This window comes from Abramis brama, assembly GCF_963993115.1.
Source record: "Abramis brama genome assembly, chromosome: 21".
NCBI lineage: Eukaryota > Metazoa > Chordata > Actinopteri > Cypriniformes > Leuciscidae > Abramis > Abramis brama.
The window spans coordinates 31,158,622-31,183,376 of NC_139983.1; the positions used below are offsets into that span (position 1 = coordinate 31,158,622).

The 24,755-nt window shown below is 36.7% G+C and overlaps 1 protein-coding gene across 1 annotated transcript in view; it reads left to right on the forward strand.

Annotated features, from left to right (window-relative positions):
• The window catches only part of alk (ALK receptor tyrosine kinase), a 404,771-nt gene that overhangs the window by 155,521 nt on the left and 224,495 nt on the right, over positions 1-24,755 (forward strand). Inside the window, exon 4 of the mRNA XM_084096568.1 lies at positions 18,358-18,504. Coding sequence (XP_083952694.1) covers positions 18,358-18,504 — 147 coding nt within the window. The remainder of the gene's footprint in view (positions 1-18,357; positions 18,505-24,755) is intronic.

A 24,755-nucleotide genomic window follows, 5' to 3' on the forward strand; every position in this document is an offset into this window, starting at 1 on the left:
AGTTAAACACTTGTTTATAATATATGTTATTTATGTGTATTTTAAATTCCCGTTCTGTTCTGAATACCATCAAATTTAAAGTAATTGCTGTGGAGTGAGGGGAACTAAAATAAATGTTATTAGTGTTTATATTTTAGTTTATTTACCAATATTTTACATTATATCTGAATGTAATAACATTTGAATTATACACAGATGCGACTTATGTTTTTTTTTTTTACAATGCAATTTTGACACAGTGTGCCTTATTTTTTTTCTAGAAAGCACCGTAACCGGAGCAGAAATTGGTGTATTTGTCCAGGTGTTCTGGGTGGCTGACAGGACATTGCTAGGTGGTTGCTGAGGTGTTCTGGGTGTTTGCTAGAGGGATAGTTACTACGACTATGTTTACATGCAGCCAATAACCCGTTCAAAACCGGGATATTACGCTAACCGTGCGTCGCCGTTTACATCGGGATATTGCCAATTGATTACAAATTCCATACAGGAGTAACTCTCTCTGCTCACGCATGTAAACGGGTTATTCCGAATGTTTCAGAAACCCAAATAGTGACCTTAACCCAACCATAACCCGAATATTTGACAGCTTGTAAACGTAGTCATTGATATCCTGGTCCCTTGATTTGGCTTGTGTCCCTCTTTCAGTTTCAGTCTTTGAGATCTTGATCACCCATTTTATAGTTAGTCTGATCACACAGAAAATAAATAGCACACCTCTCCTCATAAAGCTGGCTTATAAGGTAGCAGTCTTGTCCTTAACACAAATGGTGCAGGGCAAGCCAAGTGCACTTACAGTATGCATTTACTTCCTGCAATGCCAAAGTCATGCATGCATTGTTTATTTTTATTACCCAGTATGTCACATTAATAATATTTACACAAAAGTAATAGCTGGCACATTTGACATCTATCAAAACAAAACGTTTTTATGGTAGTCATATATTCTTATAAAACCAGCAAGTCCAAGTTTAAACAAATTCTGCCATATAATATAGATGATGTCTTGTATAATGCTGTTTTAAGTAACTCTCTTAACGTTTACAGGCTCATATCCTGTATCTGGATCCAGTGCAGCTGGCACTCATCTGTACATTTTGTTAATAGATCCTCTGGGCCCACTGTCATAATATGCTGGATAGTAAAAATTGATGGTGCAAGACGCGAGTTCTAGGATCCTGTCCACGCCTTTCAGATAGCCTCTCAAATCCCATCATGCCGTCTCCTGCCGCCCATTGAAGAAGCAGACTATACATGCTACATTTAGAAATAGAATTCATCTAAAATGAAATGAGCGTTAGATTGATTTCCTTCAGAGGTCTATACAAAGAGAAAAAAACAAGAATGGCGGAATTGAAGATTAATATTTTTTCTGGCGATGCGGCTGTCTGTGCGCTATGTTTTATTCTATTTAGTCTGTCCGTATTATTCTGCGTCTCCTCCATCTGTCAGCACTGACTCGTGACTCATGCATCCACCTGCCCGGTTCTCCTCAGGGCATCTGACAGGGCGATAGGAGACATGAGGTGAGCACAGGCCATAAAGCGGTCAAATGGACGCATAAATATGCAGCCATGGTGTCAATTTTATGCTGAAATAATGCTGAAAATAAACCTATTCATCATTCTGCCTAATGGACTTAACTCTATATGAATATATCAGATCAATGCAGAATATAATGGAATGCAAAAATGTAAGTCTAAAAAAGCATTTCATTTAATAGCTACTATAAATTAAGTATTAAAATAATTGGTTTGGAGTCAAAGAAATTATTTGATATTACCTTATAAACTTGATTACACTGTGGTAATAACAATTAACGAATAACAATTTAAATGTCAGTCTGTGCACGATATGGCTTCAGAATATTTGTAATATAGTGCAGAATTCTAATGGACATATTTTATGCTGCAGAAAGCATAAGGCAGTGTTTCCCAATTGGTGCTTATGAGGCAAATGCAGGGGGGTTGTGATTTAATGAAAAGCTAATAATTAATTAAATCATAAAATGTAAAATTAAAATAAATAAAAAAATGTGGCTGGAATCTAAATAAAATTTTAATTGTGATTTGGACACATTTTCATTATTTTAAAAGGTTAATATAAATAAATAAAAATATCACAGTTCAAAGCGTAATCGCAGTTCATAATTTCAATGGATGCCAAAATAATCACCAAATCGTGCAGCACTATATATATATATATATATATATATATATATATATATATATATATATATATATATATATATATATATATATATAATCTCAAAATAATAATAATATGAACCCCTTACAAAAAGATAAAACACTTGGTCACATTTTACAATAAAGTCCCATTAGTTAATGTGTTATAATATTTTATTTGTTACCAATATTTTATTTGTTTTCCTGCATGTAATTTGAACAATACCCAACATAGAAGAAGGGTAAACATGCAAATGTGTTGTTAAATTATGAAAATACTTATAATCTCAGGGGGCACTTCAAGAATCCTTTACTTTGATCGTCCACTTTAGACATCATACTAACTAAAAGTAACTTTGCAACTACATATCAACTAACTTTCATATTAGAGTACTAGTAGACTTTTAGGTTAGGGTTCTGGTTAGTAGAATAAGTCAAGTCAAGTCACCTTTATTTATATAGAGCTTTTTACAATACAGATTGTATCAAAGCAGCTTCACAGTGATAACATGAAAATAATACAACAAAGTTTGTTTCTAGAAGAAAATTGCATCATCGTCCTGGCAGATCAATAATTTTGTTGAATATATAATGTCCCCAACTAAGCAAGCCAAAAGCCAAGGCAACAGTGGCAAGGAACCAAAACTCCATCAGGTGACAGAATGGAGAAAAAAACCTTGGGAGAACCCAGGCTCAGTCGGGGCCAGTTCTCCTCTGGCCAACGAGCGAATAGTGTATGATTATGATTCAGGCAGCATTACAGGTCAGAAGTCAGATTGGATCAGAACATTCAGAATATTATCCAGTTCCATCTGGTTGGAAGTCGGAGTCATCATGTCGGCATGGAGATGAGTTTGTTGAGGATCAGTGCTGATGGCTGTCGTGTCTATAAGGCCTTCACAGGGCTGATGAGGCTGGCACTTCAGGGATGCGTCATGGATGGGTCCAGGCGCAGGTCCACCATCAGATCTGGATACGGCCCGGATCTGGCTGACTTCAGTAAACCTCGGAATACACAGAAAGACTAACATTAGCGTAGATGCCATTCTTCTTATGATGTAACGAGTACATCAGGTGTTATGGGAAGTGTCCCCGGTTCCGGCTGACCTAATTTATGCAGCCTAATAATCATTTAACTGATTTTGAATAATAGAAATGTATAATGTTCTATACGAATGCCAGGTAAAAGAGATGCATTTTTAGTCTCACTTTAGTCCCAGACAATATTAGGAAGACTGTTCCAAAGTTTAGGTGCTAAATAGGAGAAGGATCTACCGCCTGCAGTTGATTTTGATATTGTAGGTATTATCAACTGGCCAGAATTTTGAGATCGCAATAGACGTGAAGGACTATAATGCGTCAAGTACTGGGGAGCTAAACCATTTAGTGCTTTGTAAGTAATCAGCAATATTTTAAAATTTATACAATGTTTAATTGGGAGCCAATGCAGTGTTGATAGAATGGGGCTAATATGGGCTAATACCCCTGTTAGCAAAGTATCAAAATAAAGACTTAGCAGACATTAAGCAGTCTACTAATAATGAGAGTTAGGTGACATGCAACTGCAAAGTATAGTTAGTAGATTGTCTAAAGTGGACAATTGAAATAAAGTGCTAACATACAGTATATTTTATGTCAGAGGCATGAGTTTAGGACCCTGCTTTAAGGTAACATGCTCACTTGTTACAGTAAGGAATGGGATAGAAATAGATTAAAATATTACAGAATAACATGTATAGTTCAGCGATCCAGTTTTTGTTGACTCTAAGGCTTAGCTGTGAGTGGTCATTTGTATTCCAACGGCCACCTGGCAGTGTTTTAGCTAACCTCCATGTGGTACCTAGCTCTCAGTCGCAGTTCGTGTGATAAAGGAGGCCGAGGTCACAGTGACATTACAGCCTCATAAACTGAATGCACACTCTCTTTATAGGTCTTCCCACCACCAAAAGCCACCAATCAAGTGGTGCATCTAACTGCAACACCTAGAATGAATCAGCCACTTATTTTATCCCCTGCTGAAGCGATTTAGCTTGCCAGTTATAGTTGTATTGTGCATTTTTCCTTTCCAATGTCATCAGCAAGCAAATTCCTTTTGTGCGTTTTTCTCTATGCATGCAAATGTGTTCAATCATTTTTCAACGAGACAGCAATCACAACTGTGTTAGACAGAGGATCGTGACATAAACCTCAAGCTAATCATTCGCTGTAACAACAATGAACTAATGATGACAAATTTTCTAAAGATTTTATCTGTAAATTTACCGAACCTGACCTGTCTGCAGCTTATTTAATTTTGGACTTTTTATTTAAGGCATAAGTTAAAGTTCACATAATCTGTCCAAGACCTGCTCACTTGGACAGGAATAAACTGTCTTACCAACATGACAAGCCACAGTTTGTTTTGTTTTTATGTGCTATTTAGAGGCGGGTTTAACTAAAACTGTATAATACCAATAAATACACAATAAAAAAAAATTAAGTGTGGAAAAGCAGTCTCAATGAAAAGCTGTCCAGAACACACTCAAAAATACTTGAAATGTTTGAAAAAAGACTTTGAGGTCAGAATTTGACTGACCAAATATAAAAAAAAAATAATGAATAATGTAGAGTCATCTGTCCATCGGCTGACATGGCTAAATAAATCATTCTAATATGCTGATTTAGTGTTTATTTTTTATCAATGTTGGATATAGTTGTGCTGCTTCATATTGTTTTCAGGATTCTTTGATAAAGTTGGAAAGAAAAGCCTTTATTTGAAATAGAAATGTCATGTAACATTATAAATGTCATTTGCTTAATTGAATGCATCCTTGCTGAATAGAAGCTTTAATAAATAAATTAATAATAAAATAAAATAAAAATTCCTTACTCCAAACTTTAGTGGTGTATATTGATTATATTTTTGCACTACATATGAAATCAGTTGGTAAATTTGACAGCTTTCACCAGTAATTATATAGCATATATCAGTCATTACAGAAAAAAAAATTGACCCCATGAATTCCACGATTAACCCTTAAATGCATGAATGTTTGGCCAATCATCATTGCCTCATTAGTGACCCGGATCTATATCTACCACGGATGGATCTCCAACTGCTGCAATTGTATAAAACTCTCCATATATTTTAATAACAGTTACAAAAGAATAAAATAATCGTTGAATAATCTTCAACGGGATCAATTTGAGCAGATGTTTTTACTATCATCACTGTCATTATCAGAGCTCATTTCCCCAGTACATTCATTATCTGGCTCATGCTCTTGATTTTTCTTTTCAAAGTCTTCAAAATCAATATTTTGAGCGCTGACAGCCTCTTCACAAGATCCACCATCATGTGACAGTGACACTAATATTTGATTGCGTACAGTACTTGCTGTAAATCATTTAGCCTTTTCAAGTTTGCTGATGTATTCTTTAGTTTTATGTCTGCGGTAATTGAATGAAACGTCACTTCATTGTTGTGTATCAGCCACCATAAAGAATAAAGGTGAACTGCACTTGAGTCATCAGATATTCAATTATTGTTGCGCAGAAAATATATACTTACACTGTTACATACCTCGGGTCGCCAGTGACCCTATAGACTTTTTACAAAAGAATAAAATAAAATAATTCAAATTAGAAAACAGTCATTCTTTAATCATTTTAGTATATTTGTTCTTGTCATATAGTTCATAATGAATAGATTGAGGAACACTAATGATGTCTAACTTTGAAAAATGAATGAGGATGAGGGTAGTGAATGACATCCCGGGTTGATTAAAAACCCGAGGTATGTGTTTAAGGGTTAAGCTAGCCAATCAGTTTAGAACTGGTGATTTCAGACATTGTCATTGTCAAGCCATCTGTGCAATATGGATCAAATGTTCAAGAATGTGTGCAGTCCATTGGTGTGCCATCTGAGACCACTGCAGAGAGTGATTTCTGGATCAGTGTGGAGGCAGAGACGCTGGTCAGCAGATGCAGAGGATGCTCTCTTGGCACACATATTCCCACTCAAGAAGCATGGTCATCCCACCATCCAAGTCCTTTATGATCTTGTGCCCCAATTGAGTGGGATATAAAAAGCTAGGGGAATAATTGACCATTCTGAATGAACGAATTTATGGGCTGTAAACGCTCATGGCTGAAAGCATTTAAAGGCGAACCCGCCTGACTATCTGTTGTGTGGAGACCAGAGAGAGAGAGAGAGAGAGAGAGAGAGAGCTCAGCTGTGGCAAAAGTTCTTGAGTAATTACAAACTATGCCATTTGCAGTTTTTATGGTGCATTTGTCTAAATGTCCTTCTCAGGAACTTGAGAGGCCATGAGAGAAATGAAAATATGCATGTGTGGCATAAAGTTGGGCAATTACATTAAAAAAGCTTTCTAAGCAATGCTAAGATTTTTACTTATTTATTTATTCTGTTGCAATTACGGAAATTGTATTCCAAACCCATACCGCTTAAAGGAACACGCCGACTTTTTGGGACTTAGCTTATTCACCGTATCCCCCAGAGTTAGATAAGTCCATACATACCTTTTTCATCTCAGTGCGTGCCGTAACTCTGTCTGACGCACCCACCGCTAGCCTAGCTTAGCACAAAGACTGGAGGTAAACGGCTCCAGCTAGCATACTGCTCCCAATAAGTGACAAAATAACGCCAACATTTTCCTATTTACATGTTGTGATTTGTATAGTCATAGCGTGTACAAATAACAAGGTCAAATGAGACACAGCCATCTTCTAACCGTATACATACTGGGAACTATATTCTCAGAAGGCGAAGCACTGCTACTTCTGCGGAGTGATTTACTCCAACTCTGAGCGAACTCTCTGCTCCTCACCCCGAGGCTTCTCAGGTGCTGCGAGCAAATCACTCCGCAGAAGTAGCAGTGCTTCGCCTTCTGAGAATATAGTTCCCAGTATGTATATGGTTAGAAGATGACTGTGTCTCATGTGACCTTGTTATTTGTACACACTGTGACTACACAAAGTTGGCGTTATTTTGTCACTTATTGGGAGCAGTATGCTAGTTGGAGCCGTTTACCTCCAGTCTTTGTGCTAAGCTAGGCTAGCGGTGGGTGCGTCAGACAGAGTTACGGCACGCACGGAGATGAAAAGGGTATGTATGGACTTATCTAACTCTGGGGGATACCGTGAATAAGCTAAAGTCCCAAAAAGCTGGCGTGTTCCTTTAACAAATAATCCAGTGAACACTCCGAGGCATATTAAACCATACGTATCAAAATCTTCTGAAATAAGTGGTTTTAGATTCAGTCATTTAAAACTAAAGGACCCTTTTGTCCCCTGAAAAGGTCTTTTAATCATTTACACAGTACATTGAATCATGTCAGAGCTAAAATGTTCTGCATAATAGTCTCTCTGTCTCTAATAAGCGCCACTATATATAACGAATGGGTGACATTGTCAGGATAAGGATTTTTAACAGAATGCTTTGAAACCAAGTAGAGATCTACTGAAATAAAACAGCCTTTTCAGAAGCTTCATTAAAGGTTTATACCGCAAAAAAAAATTGGCTTACCTATGTGATGACGGAAATATTTACAAAAGCTTTCTGACAAGCGAGTAAATTATTTTTTTATTATCATCTGACAGTGTGTAAAACATAAGTTATGCATGTAGAGCAATTTCAGTTTGTGAAATGCTGTCATCTTGTGTTTTCCACTAGTTCCGATTAAGATTTGTGATGTTTTTTTGATGTGAATAGGTGGAAGGAAACAAAGCTCAAGGAAACTTTTACTTGAAACCAGAGATGTTCAGAGTTTAATTGCAGCCATTTTCAGGGTCATTGTGACTGATCGACTCTAAGTGTTTGCTTCAACGAGTGTCAAAGGGGATATGATCACACATTCAGGGAATTAAGACATTAGATAAGTGAGGGGTCTAAATGAGGATAAATGGCCAATAAAATCCGTGTCCTTGGCCATCTGGTAAGTCATCAATTCTCCCTTAGATAGCCACTATGGTGGGTGCAGGAGGCGTGTGACACATCCAGAACTTGTCGCAGGCTTTGTTGAATCATTTCTCTCAGCCTCATTTGGAACAAGCAGGGTGGAGAAACGTCATTTAAGAGTGTGGTTTCGGAGACCAAGGACACAAGTGTTCTGCAGTATATTTAGGATACCTTATTTTTTCCAAACGTTTCATGACATCACAGTAATTTACGTTTCTTGTTTTACTGTAAATTTGCATTATAAAGTTGTCTTTAATCATGCCACTGTAAGAAATTATATTGTTTAGTACTGTAATTGTTTGTTTAAGTCACCATAATGGTGATTAGTGTTACATTTGCTTGGGATCTTGGACCTTGTATATTACCTAAAATGTGTGATGTGTTTTCTGTACTGTGTTATTAGCTTAGCAACATGCTTACATCAAACTCTATAAGAATTATTTAAGAGTTGAATCTCCAAATTGGAGTGTCATCCATATCGGTTGGAGTGCTGCCATCTCAGCAGATTTTTCATGACTGTTGTCTACCCTCTTGCTGACCCTTATGAAACAAGTTGTTTTTGCTGATGTGCTTATAAAACCTGATGTAAACACCATCTCCACATGTGAAATGAACTGACAAGAGCACTTTGTTGTGTTCACATACAGATCTGTACAGACTGCACTTGCTTTAATAACAGCTAATGCGAAGCCTGCACTGCATTCATAAAACAGATTCACAGAACAATCCACTCTGAAATGTTCTGCACAAAGGGATCACTTCTTCATTATTTTGGTATAGGCTAGACCTAGAGTTGTAATGGAATACATTTATAACTGTCAAAGTATAAAATGTGAAAATATTTCAAAGTCTTTTCTATGAGGCGCCACGTAGGATTTAAATCAAACTTCGCTCATCAATACATACATAACACACGTGCATACACCTATAAATTACTCGCATATACATGTATACTATTGGATGTTCAAAATACATATATGAAATACACGTGCACACTAATATGAAATCCATACCAATACATATTATGTTAGTCATGAATGCATATACACTTGTGAATAACTTGCATATACATATAAACTTGACGCACGCATACACCTATAAATACTCGCATATACATATAAACTTCCATGCATATACACCTATACATACTCGCATATACATATAAACTTCCATGCATATACACCTATAAATACTTGCATATACATATAAACTTCCATGCATATACACCTATAAACACTCGCACATACATATAAACTTCCATGCATATACACCTATAAACACTCGCACATACATATAAACTCGATGTGCGCATACACATCAGTAAAACATAAAACGTGGATGCATGCTTTGTGTAGGCTATATGTATATGCGAGTGATTTCATATGTGGATATGCGTGAACTTTTCAGTGCAAACGGAAGGCATTTCAGTGTAAAAGGGAGTAATTTGTGCGTACACGGAATTAACCTGCCTTTTTGATAGTTTGTTTTCCAATTTGAAATGAAATAACGAGAAGGTATATGCACGTGTGTTATGTATGTATTGATAAGCGAAGTTTGATTTAAATCCTACATGGCGCCTCATACTTTTCTGTATTGAAATGTTGCCTAATGTCTAATTTTGTGCATTTAAAATGAGTAAAACTGTATATAGTGTTACAACTATACTTGTAGATGGAGACAGTTGTAACACAAGAACTCACTGTCTTTTACTGTCAATACATTATATAACATTTATTTTGTTAGTAGACAGATAACTGTCCATGAGAAAAAGCTCAAGCATTAGAGAATGGTGCTAGCAATGGGTCATGAGTTTGATTCCCAGGGTAAAATTGAGTACAGTACAGTGTTTTTTTTTTGTTTTGTTTTTTACTGTACAAATAATGAGCAGAATAAAGGTTTACATTTATGCGTTTTACAGACACCATCCATAGCAATGCACATTGTTGCACATTCAAGGTACATGTTGTAAGTTCCTGTCAAGTTTATCCTACTTCAGAATAATATGCAGTGCTATACACAGATTCTATCAGATATTCTGACATTTTACACATGCATATTTTCAATAGATTGTCTTGTAGGAGTTTTTATAGTTACAATATGTTTTCACAGTACATCAAACTCTTTTGTCTCAAAAAATAAGGAACTAATTTCTAAAATGACAGTTTTAAGGCTTATTCTGTGTGTAGTATGTGTCTAGATTGCTGACATTTTATTCTTAGTGTGTATCAGTAAAGGTTAATATCACACTCTCTCAATGAAACTGGTGACCTGCAACCAATTGAATGTGAGAGCTCAGAGCAACATGTCCCATCAGAAAAAAAAAAACAGCACTTTCTGAAATCAATTTATTTTAAAGTTCTTATTCTTCAACCTTGAAAAAGAGCCAACACTGCATTTCACTTCTCATTGAGACCTAAGTTTCCCTCTGGCATTTAACCACCATTATAAGGGTTTGAACAAATGATTCACCATCATCGCAGTTGTGGTTGATAATCTCTTAGAGGAAAAAAAAGCTCAGGAATGTTCTCTAAAATGTGTCAGTTTCACCAGTGTTAAGTCATGAAATATTAACAAGCTCTAATGCAGCATATTTTAAAACTTGATACTGAGAGCACCACTTTTGGATAAACTTTGAACTGAAATGTTCTGACAGATAACCTAAGAATGGTCAGATCAGGTAGAAATAGCTCTTTAAAAAACATGAACTACATAATGTGGAACAAAAAAGTCCTGATGAAATTTAGAACCTTATTCTTTATAAAAAACTACTTATTTGTAGAGGAAAAATAGATAACACTTAACACTATTAACAAGTTGCTTATTAGCATGCATATTACTAGGATATTGGCTGTTTATTAGTACTTATAAATCACATATTAATGCCTTATTCTGCATGACCATATTCTACATCCCTTAATCACCCAATACCTAAACTTACCAACTTCTTTACCAACTATTAATAAGTAATTAGCAAAAGTCGTAGTTAGAATGAGAATTAGACCCTAATCTAAAGTGTGATTTAAAAAAATATATATAATAAATGAACCTTTTTATATATGGAGCTAGATAATATAAATGTCATTTTTTATTTTTTAAATTGGTTGAAACCAAGATACATAATTGCATCCAAAAGTTTTTAATATAAACACAAATATTTCTCATCAGATCCTACTAAGACCAAATGTTCTGAGTTATGTTGTGCATTTTCATTTTATGATGTCTGATATGTATAAATGCTCATGCTTAAAGATAAATGCCAAATGGAATTGGAAACAGATTACCTAACACTTACTCTGTCTACCATTGGTTGGAAAAAACGAAAACTTACCCCAAACACTTACTGTAGGCCTAGTACTGGTGGAGTCAACATTGTTAAGTCAGGCTGATCAGGGAACTCAAACAATGTTTTCAGAAGTCACAGATATTTATATCTTTTGGGTAGGGCTGACCTTTGACATACTGTAGTTCAGGGCGTAAAATGATATCTGTTGTGCCACTAACCTCCCTCATTACTGACAGTGCTTACAGTAAGTGTTGCAGTGCTTATGTGTGTTATGCTGTCCATGGGACAGATTCTTGCGTGCCAGCAGCAGCTCTCATAAACTGCCGGTTCTCTGTTCTGTTGCGGCTCGAGAGAGACCTGTATATGTGCTCTCTCATGTGTGGTTTCACTTTCAAATTCTGTTTTGATCTTAAAACATAAGCTTTGATTTTAATTATTATTATTTTTTTTTAATATGGCATATTAACAATATTACAGTATAATAGTACAATATTTTGCTAATTTTGTGGCAGTCATTTGAAAACATTAAATATAATCTTGAAAACTGGACAGGACATGATGCTTTGTGAGAAAATACTATTTCAGTCTTTCTACACATTTTATGTGTGATAAAAAAAAAAAAAAAATCACATTTATTTCAATGTGATACTTGCAGTTTCTTTGTAATTATTTGTGAAATTTACTTGCAATTTCTGCATGGAAAAAAGGAAATTCTACACAAAAAAAAAAAATTCAGGACACTAATGAATGTTATGTATTATTTTTTTTATTATTTCAATTTTGTGAAGTATATTTTCCTTACAATTAACTTAACTCTTTCCCCACCAGCATTTTCTTTTAAGTTGCCAGCCACTGTATTTATTTATTTATTTATTTATTTATTTATTTATTTATTTATTTATTTATATATAATTTTCACTAAAATGACATGGCCCCCAGAATTTTGTTGTATGAATATCTGAACATGCAATATATCAAAAGAAATAACAGAACCTCTGTTATTTTTATTTTATTTTAATTTTTTAAATCTAGATTCATGTTTTCTTTTTTAATCAGCATTTAAATGTGGGTTAATTTCATAAGAAAAAAAAAATATATATATTTTGAAGAAAAAGCTTTTTTCCCTCTAACAACATGCAAAAGCAATGCGTTTATCGCTTGTTTCTGCTCCTTTTTTGTTGCCTGTGTTTTGATCCAGAAATTCTGCACTCTTTCAGAAGATGTATAATAGTGCCACCTTCTGTATAACAGTGAAAACACTGAAAACCGTCAATGGCGGGGAAGCATTGTCTCTTAAATGACAGAAAATTCTGTCAAAGGGCAGGGAAAGTGTTAAGGTTCTATAACTTTGCCTTTATTTAACTTATATTGCTGCTTGAGTTTACTTCTTCACAATGAAGTCCAGTAAAGTGAAGTTTTAATACCACAGATCCTTGATTTTTGGATGCCACTAACTTTACAATGTTCTTCTGTCAATTAAGTGATTTAGTGTTTTATAGGGGATGCCAATCTAAAATCTCGCCTATAGGCGAAAAACATTTTGGGAAAATCAGCCTATTTTTGAGTACTACTATTACTACTACTACTTAAAGTTGTCCCAGCACACTGAACTGGAAAAGCAGAAGGTATTTAATTAAAAACAAACAAAAAATAAATAAATTCACAAATGAAACATAACAAAGAACTCCATTAAGTCTGAGCTATGAAAGAGCATAACCTCTGGGCGATATTCTTTCCTCTGGGATTTGCCTTCCTTAACAATGGAAGCACCAAATTCTGTACCAAGGAAGCACACACACACACACACACACACACACACCATGCAAAATAATAGAAAACACGCGTATTTGTGTGGCACCTGGGGCTTCAACCAGCAGTCCTCTGATAAACAACCTGGTCCCAACGGTGCTTTTAACACTCCAGTGAATACAAGACGAATGTGTGGTTGGAACATAACACAGTTGGAACGGTTTGAAAGCCACTCTAGCAGAATAAACGGATACAGAAATGCATGAAAAACTGCAGGAAAAGTGTGGGAAATAGCCGTGAACATAATGATCATGCTAAAGTTCCTGAAGAATGGATTTGACATTCACATTTATGTGAATAACAGTGTTAAAAGTATTATCATTACAGAACTATGTGGAAAGCTTATGAGATAAGTTATGCTAATGTACTCACTTTGACACATTATTGAATTAAAACTTTATGTAACTGTATCTGCTTTCACCCGACATTGCACTCTTACGAATGCTCTGATTTAAGACTCTAAAATCTAGCTGCGTTTACATTTATTAACATTTGCCAGCCTTTTGAAGATAAGGTTTTCATGTAGGGATATTTCTTCATCTATACTTTTATTTCCAATGGTTTGATATTATTATTATTATTATTATTATTATTATTACTTTTTTTTTTCTACTTGCAGATTTAATTTTCATCAATGGTTATATCAAGGGACATGATTTAAATATGCTGTGTGAAAAAAATAAAATAAATCTCTTTACAAATTAATATAGACCTTCAATGTTAAAAGCACATTTTAACAGGCTTGATGGACATAATGACTTTTCTTGTCCATCTAACTGGGCTAGGAAGCCAATCAAATTACACTCCTGACTGAACTTATAACCAATGACATCCATTTCAGTACAAACTGTGGCACAGCTATGATCATTTGTCCTTTTGAAGACACATTTCATCCGTCACCTCAACACAGTCTTTGACCTTAAGCAATACGTTTTAATTAGATCCATCTCTGAAGATGGGGACACAGATGTGAGAACAGGCGACGTGAGTCTATACACAAATGGCACACAGCTAAACAAGTTGAACTTTTTCAGAATATTCATGTCATGTCAGAACATTAAGAGAATTATGATTATAAGGTTGGTTTACAAAGATTGTTTGTTCACAATTTACCAGGTAAAAATCATAATTTACAGTACACTATGGTCACCTTATTTTTTGATCTGTAGTCAATAAATCCTCAGTCAACACTACCTTTAACTTAACCAAGCTTACTCACAGATCATAAATTCAAGTTCATTTAGATTTGAATGTAACTGAATGTGATGTATGATGAGTGAGCAATTTATTTGGAAATTAGTCAAAAGTTTGTTGCGAGCAAGCGTGCCACACAAGCCCTGGAAAGTGAAGCCAAAGCGTCTCGATCGCCCCCCGGTGACTGGTCCTAGTATAGGTCTCGCAATGAGTGACGTCTCGTGGTTCCATCACAGAAAGCCACAAAATCACTTTCCAGAACATTCTCATTCACAGTTCCATGCTGGTGGAATGCTCTCCCCACCCTCATCCGGAATGCAGAATCCCTGGCAACATTCAAAAGACAACTGAAAACCCTTCTCTTCCGTGAGCACTTAACCTCATAAAAAAAAAAAAAAAAAAAAACCTTTTCCTTTATATCCTCGCTTATCGGGCTTATGCTACTCTGAACAATGCCTGAACTTCGTATTTTGAGCACTTCTTGCATTGTTTTTTGCCTCCGCGCGATGACTCGCTTAATTTAGTCCTAATTTGTAAGTCGCTTTGGACAAAAGCTCGCTACCCGAGATCACTACTGCGCAAACTCAGGTCCCGAGATCGCTACTGCGCAGACTCAGGTCCCGAGATCGCTACTGCGCAGACTCAGGTCCCGAGATCGCTACTGCGCAGACTCAGGTCCTGAAATCGCTACTGCGCAGACTCAGGTCCCGAGATCGCTACTGCGCAGACTCAGGTCCCGAGATCGCTACTGCGCAGACTCAGGTCCCGAGATCGCTACTGCGCAGACTCAGGTCCTGAAATCGCTACTGCTCAGACTCAGGTCCCGAGATCGCTTCTGCGCAGACTCAGGTCCCGAGATCGCTACTGCTCAGACTCAGGTCCCGAGATCGCTACTGCGCAGACTCAGGTCCCGAGATCGCTTCTGCTCAGACTCAGGTCCCGAGATCGCTTCTGCGCAGACTCAGGTCCCGAGATCCCGAGATCGCTTCTGCGCAGACTCAGGTCCCGAGATCGCTACTGCGCAGACTCAGGTCCCGAGATCGCTTCTGCTCAGACTCAGGTCCCGAGATCGCTACTGCGCAGACTCAGGTCCCGAGATCGCTACTGCTCAGACTCAGGTCCCGAGATCGCTTCTGCGCAGACTCAGGTCCCGAGATCCCGAGATCGCTTCTGCGCAGACTCAGGTCCCGAGATCGCTACTGCGCAGACTCAGGTCCCGAGATCGCTACTGCGCAGACTCAGGTCCCGAGATCGCTACTGCACAGACTCAGGTCCCGAGATCGCTACTGCACAGATCTGGTCCCGAGATCGCTACTGCACAGACTCAGGTCCCGAGATTGCTACTGCACAGACTCAGGTCCCGAGATCGCTTCTGCGCAGACTCAGGTCCCGAGATCGCTACTGCGCAGACTCAGGTCCCGAGATCGCTACTGCACAGATCTGGTCCCGAGATCGCTACTGCGCAGACTCAGGTCCCGAGATCGCTACTGCTCAGACTCAGGTCCCGAGATCGCTACTGCTCAGACTCAGGTCCCGAGATCGCTTCTGCGCAGACTCAGGTCCCGAGATCCCGAGATCGCTTCTGCGCAGACTCAGGTCCCGAGATCGCTACTGCGCAGACTCAGGTCCCGAGATCGCTACTGCACAGACTCAGGTCCCGAGATCGCTTCTGCGCAGACTCAGGTCCCGAGATCGCTACTGCGCAGACTCAGGTCCCGAGATCGCTACTGCTCAGACTCAGGTCCCGAGATCGCTACTGCACAGACTCAGGTCCCCATCTTTCTTTACAGTCTATGGTTGCGAGCAAGAGAGGCTGTAATCAGCTTTGACAGAATAATCAGCCAATCATAGTGATGAAAAGACCATGATTGTTGGGTATTATCACATTGACAGTGTAATGAGTTAATCATAGTGCGATGGAGGCATTGCCTTCTCTCACGATATGTTTTGCTTCACATGCCGCACTTTAGGATCTCGATGAAAACACAGTTTTCGACTGTGAGTTCGAGGGAGGACACAAAATTGCTGCCTTCCTCTGAAACTACATCTGCTGGTCTTGCTGTTGGATTGTATTACTTTAAAAATAAATAAATAAAAAAATTTAAAAAATCATGCTTTACACAGTTGTGTATTTTATTTTATTTTTGCCTTCTCAGAGAAAATTTACATTCCATACACTGTAAAAAAATTGCTGTAGTTATGCAGCTATTTGCCAGTAACTTACTGTAGATTTAAATCGATGTTATTTACTGGCAACAGTTTGCTCAAAGTTAAATGAACATTAAACATTAACAAGTCTTTGTCTTTACAGAATAAAACTATGAAATAACAACCTAATGCAAAGCATTTTTTCCTTCAGATTTTGGTTCCCAGAATGCTTTGCATGAGGATGTTATTTTAGTTTTATTCTGTAAAGATAAAGACTTGTTAATGTTTAATGTTCATTTAACTTTGAACAAACTGTTGCCAGTAAATAACATCATTTTAAATCTACAGTAAGTTACTGGCAAGCAGCTGCCAGTAATACTGTAATTTCTACAGATTTTTTTTTACAGTGTATTTAACTGCTTAAACATTTTCTTTTGGACTTTCATAAGTCTGAAAATGCTAGCTTTGAAATTAGCATTAGACAGACATAGAAATGTGCTATTTTGTTATGAAGGTGAGGTCATAACATGGTATTGTGCAACAAACCATTTTTAATAATCAGTAATTTGTTACTATCAATTTTGAAAGAAGAAATAAAAGTTGTTGGTGTTTTACTGCCTGCTAATGTTCATTTCAGCTGGAAATTGCAGTGAATTGCATGTATAGGTATGTTTTTGAAGTTTTGTAAAAATGTAGGTATAGGCACGTTTTTCCCAATGAGCCTAGATAGAAAAAAAAACACCTTCAACCAACCTATTTTGGTTTGCTGGTCTCAACTGGTTTAAGATGGTTTTAGCTGTGCAGCTGGCTTATCCTGGCCAATCAAAGAGTGCCCAAAACTCCTGTAGTCCTGTAAATCTGCCAACAGACCAGCCTGGGGTGCGTTTCCCAAAAGCATCGTTAGCCAACTATGGTCGCAAGTTCCATCATTATCAGCAAAGTTGTGTGTTTGGAATGACAGTTCTCGGCATGTGGTTAGAAGCAGAGTTTCTTGTTTGCATGACCTTATCTTGATCAAAATAAGCAAGCTGACATTTGGTACAATCTATATCTTTTATTTCAAATATGCTCAAATGTCAGTTACATCTTTTAGTTTGTCAAGGGATTTACAGCTGGGTTTTTGAAGAGTGAGCATGTGTGTATGTGCTCTAGTACGTAAGAACGAGATTGAATCTGGAAATAAAGTATAATAAAAAATAAGTATAATATAAATAAAAAATAATTAGTCCTCAGATGCCATGTCCGTAATTTATAGCAAGAAAATCTAGCATTAATTCGATCTGAAACAAATTCATTAAAACAAGTTATTACTCCAACACCTGCATGATCATTAACCAACATGGTTGAACGTCAAATTTGCGACAATGGGGTTTCGGGAAACAGTCGTGACTTGCTAGCTGATCTCCTAAACGATGCATTGTATGGTAGTTAAGCAGCGAGTTATGTTGTTGTATTGGCAACGCACCCCAGATTAGGTTTTGAGACCAATGTACTAGAAGGTTAATGAGTGTGTTTTAATGGAGATTCATTTCTAAATGTCTAGCAGCAGAGGTCTTTAACCCTGCTCCAGGGGACCTTCTGTCCTTCAAAGTTTATTTCCAACCTGCTTCATCTCACCTGCCTGTGATTTTCAAGCCATCCTGAAGAGCTCGACTAGCAGGTTCAGGTTTGTTTGATTATGGAGCTAAACTCTGCAGGACAGTGAGTCCCCAGGAGGAAGACTGAAGGTCTCTAGTCTACAGAACAAATATTAGTCAGATATTTTTCTTCTTCTTTTCCAGATTGCACTTCAAACGGAAAGCCATGTGACCATGGGCCTGCTGGATATTATCCTGAGTTCGCCTGGAGTTTAACATCAGCGGAGGACTCCTGGGCCAAAGACCAGACAATGGCAAAGACAAAAGCAAGTTCCCAGGGGTGGGAGGAAGGTAAAGATATTCCATTTTACACTGTAAAACATGCTTTCCCAACAATGTGCAATGTGTGGCAAGATCTAAATGTTTTTTTATTAAAGTCAAAAATATCAAAGTAAGACTGAATCAACCTGACTTCATTTGGTTACAACAACTAAAGGAATTGTAGGGGTCTTGTTAGGTGAAATATCCTCATATCGTATTGACTGCACAATTTTATTTTTAATATATATATATATATATATATATATATATATATATATATTTTTTTTTTTTTTTTTTTTTTTTTTTTGTGCAACTAAAGCTTTAAGTGAGAGCTACCACCTTTATCTGGAGCTATGTTTGAGGTATTTTTAATTCCCAGACACATCTGATAAATAAATTAATTATGAGAAGTTTAAAGGGGCTTTCATTAAGTCTCTCATATCCACCTAAAGCAAAAAAAAAAAAAAAAAAAAAGCTTCCGATTACAACTTCTCTTCTTCACAAACTTTTAACCATTCAAATTTAACTTAGTGGTGTGATGTGGTTGAGTAAAATACTGAACAGAACAAAGAAATTCACTGTACAGTAACAATCATCATTTCATTTTTTCTCAGGGGAGAATAACGAGTTGAAATGAGGCAGAATTGAAATGATATGAATAAGATCCAGAATAAAAGAGAAACTGAAGGGGAAATAAATGGGGTGCAAGAGTTAAGAAAGCCTCATTAGAGAGTCAGGTTGCAGAGAAGGCTGGAATTACGAACTCTTCAGGCGCACATCATGCACTTGAAAGACGAATGCAGCCGTTGCACTTGCTGTTCAATCACTGGCTCCGTGTGTGCTCTTGTTCTTTTCACACATACAGTACAACAGCTCGGCAGGAATCCCACACATTATAAAATGATCATGCTCTGCAAAATGAGAAAAGAAACTACAATGTAGATCGAAGTCTCTTTTTGTCAACAAAACAATCTTGAACATTATTCTGCAATTTAAAGGTTTCAAAATAAATGAATAAAACGAAATAAACCAAACAGCCCGAAAAGTACTTGTGAGTTGACCCATGTGTCGAGATGTAGATATAGCATATTCATAACGTTTTTATTTTTTTCTGCAGGCCAGTGGAAAGACCTGATAAGAGATTCATTCATAGGTGTTTCTTTAACTATAAACTATTTTATTTTACAGAATTTGGTTTTTATTTACACCTTTTTTTTTTTTTTTTTTGCTAATATTTTATTACACTATTTTAAGGTCTTGGAAATGTCTCGTGCCATCATATTTGTACATATGTTTACTACTTTTCCATGTCCGAGACCAAGACTCTCAATCTCAAAATATGATACTCCATCATAAATATATTATTCATTTTTAAATTAAGATAATGTCCTTAGTGTTTAAATATCAATTGTGTGAGCATATTAGAATACATAACATTCTAGCTATGAAAATGAGCTTTTGGCTAATGGTACTTATTTCAGCACCCTCACAAACTGATTGGTTATTTGAGATGGGATGGAACAGCCTAGGCTCATTCTCAGTAAGTAGGCATTGAAACATAACATGTACAAGTGCAAAACATACATTTTTGTATGTTTAAAATATGCTGAAACATGCTGAAACATACAATATGGATGGATTGACAACATTTAAATGTAAACATTTTGACGTATTTACAGCTTAAGAAACATAAAATACGTATGAATCTTTTATATCATAAATATATTTGTATAATTGCGCTTATTGATAAATTGTTGTTCACTTGACCCTACCCCTTAACCCAAACATAATTTTATAGAGAATATATATATATATAAAGCATGATATGCAGAAATGTGTATGAAAATGACACTTTTAGTAACAATATAGCATTAAAAAGATACTTTGAGCCACTTCTCACTCCTATCTCTAAACCTACCCATAACCTTTTCTTAAAAATATGTACAGTTATTTATATATATATATAGCAAAAATGTCAAAATTGGTACCATTTTTACGTATTGTGTATGAGAACATAAGTAAATGTACGTTTGGTAGAACCAAACTTTCCACTTTACGTAAAAATACACAGGAATACTCATGAGATCCCGATGGACGGACATTTGTTTATGATGTTTAACCTAATTCAGAATTCAAAAGAACAGCATTCTCATGTGATGCATGCAAATCCATGTTGGACATTGCTGACAACTAGTGTATGTATTGTATGTATGTGTTTTAAGGGAGTTCAACTGTAAGTCCATGTTAAAGTAGTTGAAGATACAGCTTAATCAACATGAGTAATAACATAAAGAGAAGAGGTCATTTGTTTATGCTACTACAGTATGTTCTTCAAAAAGACAAAGGGGCTGTAAATATTTTCTTAGAATAACAGCCCAGCAATACCAGCAGGAAAAGCACTGATGCTCTTGGTTGGAATGAGAATGAAAACAGGCAGGCCAAATCATTCCTGCCCTCTTTCAGTGAATGATTGCGCTCACCTCCTCTCCATATGTCCTCAGGCATATGGGTTTATATGTGAAGGGAAATAGAGGATGGAAAGTTTGATGAATGCAGTGAGTGAAATGCCAGGGCTATTTACCTTTCTATTGGCTGGTGCCCTAACATTCTTTGGAGACTTGTTGTAGTGCATGGCTGTCACCAGGGAAGGCTGAGCAGCCTGGGAACGAAGTGGCTTTTGGGGAGGTCAGTGTAATGAGGCGAACTAGGGTAGGTCATTGCAGGAAGTCAGTTGTATTTGAAGGTTAAGACCTCTGGTAGTATTTCTTTGGTTTTCTTTATACATGTATAGTACAGTATGATATATATTTTTTTACAGTATGAGATACAATTTTTTTTTTTTTTTTTAGTAGTCCTAATAAATTTGAAATAATTTTCTTTTTTCTTTTTTGTCTGTATTAGAAGATAAAAATATAATTATGACAATAATTAATTGATAATAATTGTCTCTATATTTGTTTCTGTTATGTTTGTGGCAATAAAAAAAAAAAAAGATAACCTTCATCCATTTTTCTCAAATGTCAGATGATATTATTTATTTATTTACCGCCATGATTTCTTTCTCAAAAAGGGGCATTTCATCACTGGCAAATTGGAATTTCAATAAAACTTGGCTGCCAACTGTATGTAAGCAGAGCTTGACATCAACTTTTTTGCTCACCCGCCACTGTGGCTAGTGGTTTTCTAAAGTTACTAGCCATTCAGCATTTTCACTGGCCAGAATTTTGGCATCGATACCATGGAGAAAATCCAGGGGGCCAATGTTTCGGAAAAAACTGAAGCTTCCCCGGGCGCCGCCATTGATTAGCAGACCCCCACCTGCTGTTAGCATACCATTGACTCCCATTCATTTTGGCGTCACTTTGACAGCGAATAACTTTACATCTGAGGTGTTTAAAGACTCCATTTGTCCATTATTTATTTCTAAAGAAACACGAAAATGTATAAAAGGCTCCATTACCTTGTATCTTACGTTATGGCCCCATAGAAGCAGTTTTTGTAAAAATAGGCTAACGATTGCGTCATAACCACGCGACTCTCTGTCGCACAGTAGGAAATTACCGTATGGACAGGAGGAGAAGCTTGCGGGAAATCTATGTCGTCAAGCTCAGTTTGAGTCTGCGCAGTACGGTCAGCCATCAGGAAGTGAGTGCTTCTAATTGACTTCACTTTTCTCCGTTGAATCCAATGGGGTCGCTGTGTCCATTTCTTTTACTGTCTATGAGAAAAACTGCCATATAGATATTTTTCTCTCATAATTTGGCAGCAGGTTTATTATAAACCTGCTGTCACTTTAAGAACTGACACACGGATCCATTATACTTACACATGCGTTTTCTTTTTTCAACTGTTTACATTCACTCAAAGCATAACTGACTATGTTTACGTGAATACTCACCAAGTCCGGCATTTTGACATTATTTTGTGTGTGTTTGACTAAGCGCAATAAGCAGCGAAAAATATCTAAATTTAGGACTGAGAAGGCGGCTTTTTGAGTTTTTATCAAAATCTGCAGAATTCAGTAAAATTATGCACAATACATGCAATCCCACGCCGAAATTCAAGCTTTGTAACACGAACGATATTCATCTGGAGAAATGAATGATTCATCAGGAACAGTGTTGAAAATAAGTTTTAACCACTCTAAGATCTTCAGCCTTAGGAAGGTCAAACAAATGAGTTTTGGAAACGTTGTGGAAAAAATCAGCATCTCTTTGACGTAGCGACAAATCTGTCTTCTCTAATGCAGCTCAACCATTCCTTGTCCCCTTTTTTGCATATTCTGTGGGCACGGATTATTTAAATTAGTAACACTGTGACTTCATTAGATCCAGAAAAATCGTGTTGTAGTCGTTCGTTGAAGTTCTTGAAAATGGGATTCTGTTCAATAAAATATCTCACTTTGGAGTGGACTTGCATATTTTTTTTATGCACAAATAGCAACATTACACACTAACTAAAGGTAAAAATGTGGAAAAGCATAATAGGACCCCTTTAAAGTGTGAGTAAATGTCAACATTTTCATTTTTGGGTGAACTATCCCTTTAATAAATGGCTATAACTCGGGGTCCAGGGGGACAGGATTCTGTGGGTGTGTACAATCTTGCAAAAAACTGGCACAGATTAATGTGGAGTTGACGTTTACCCCATTAGCATGCTTAACACCATTCATGAAAGCAATATAGAGCTCATTATTTCATTATTTGAATAGCAAACTGGAGCGGTCAAAGCCCGGGATGATCACAGAACATTAATTCCACAGCAGCTTTAGGAGTCTATGGACTCGGGGGAGTTTTCGTTCTGCATGCCCAGAGAACAGGTGGTGGAGAGCGGAACTGGTACAGATCACTGCTGAGATGAGACAATTTGCATAGATCCTCACCAGAAGAAAACATTACCTCAAAGCTTGGTTAAATTCCAGCCTTTGGACAAAAAAGGCAACGTGTGTCATTTCTGCACAAGTAGAGTCACCAAACAGAGTTCTTTACATTCACCAAATGGTTATTACTGGCGTTCGACACTGCACGGCTAGCCTGCTCTAGGGCAGGGTTTGCTCTGAGTAGCTGTTTGACACAATAATGTCACCCTGTATTTCTTGCTCCTAATTAAAGCAAACTTCACAGGGAATTCATTTTAGATGAAATAACTTACGACGAAATTGCCTGACTTTTAACAGTTATTTATTTGTTGCTTATATAATAATTACAAATCATTTATATTTTATAATTTGTCAACATTAAAACTTTGACAGTAAGCATTGGAAGATCTGAAATCCTATTGGTTTATAATGATTCATTAAAATTAATGATGGACAATTAATAATTAGCTTTTAATTTAAATTAAATGTAAATATAATATAAATAAGCTTCCAAATGAATGTATAAAAGTTTATTTATTAAATGTTTCCTATGTTTGTTTGTTTGTTTGTTTAGCTTATTAATATATACATTGTGAACTATATAACCTGCATCACCTCCATGGATTTATGAATGTTCTTTTGATATTCAGGAAAAAAGCGAATCAGAGAACTCAGGACCAAACCCTGCATTGACAAAGAAAGTTAATAGCTTTGTGAAACCACTGAACCCGAAATAAACTTGATTGATCTTTTTATTTCTGTCAACTCAAAACCAATTCTGTTTGTTAAACTTTCTTCATGAGACAGGCCTTTAGTCAAAATGCTCAAACAAATGGAATGCCATCAACCTACAGCTTATTTATTAACTTAATAGCTTACTTATTTTTTCCCCGATCACAGCTTTATGTGCAATATTTTAACATCAACACAATTACATTCATCATCATTAAAAAGTTATCATTCTGCTACAATATTTTGGAAAGCAAGGCTATCATGCATTCATTACTTCTTAGCATGCATCTTCTGTTTGCAAGGATAGTTGCACTCGCACATTCTCAGCCTAGAAGTGCTCACATAGAGATTACAGCAAAATAATTGAGCATTGACTTTTAATCATGCATGCAGAGTCCAGACAACATCAGCTGGCTAAGGAAAACAGGAGTTGAACCCTGTACTGCCAAGGTGTTTCAGTTGATTTGTTTGAGCAGGCTGAAGTGCTTTGAAGCAGACCGCCACTCTTTGTGATTCCAGGGATGCCCAACAATGTAGGGTTGAAGTGTGTTAGTCTCTGAGTATGCACCATGTTTTTTAATGGAGTCCATGAAGAACCAACCTAGCCCTGGGATTGAGGGCTTAGACACATTTGCATGGATATAATTAATGGTTGTTTACCTGCTTTAGGGATCTTTCGTGTTGGCCAAAA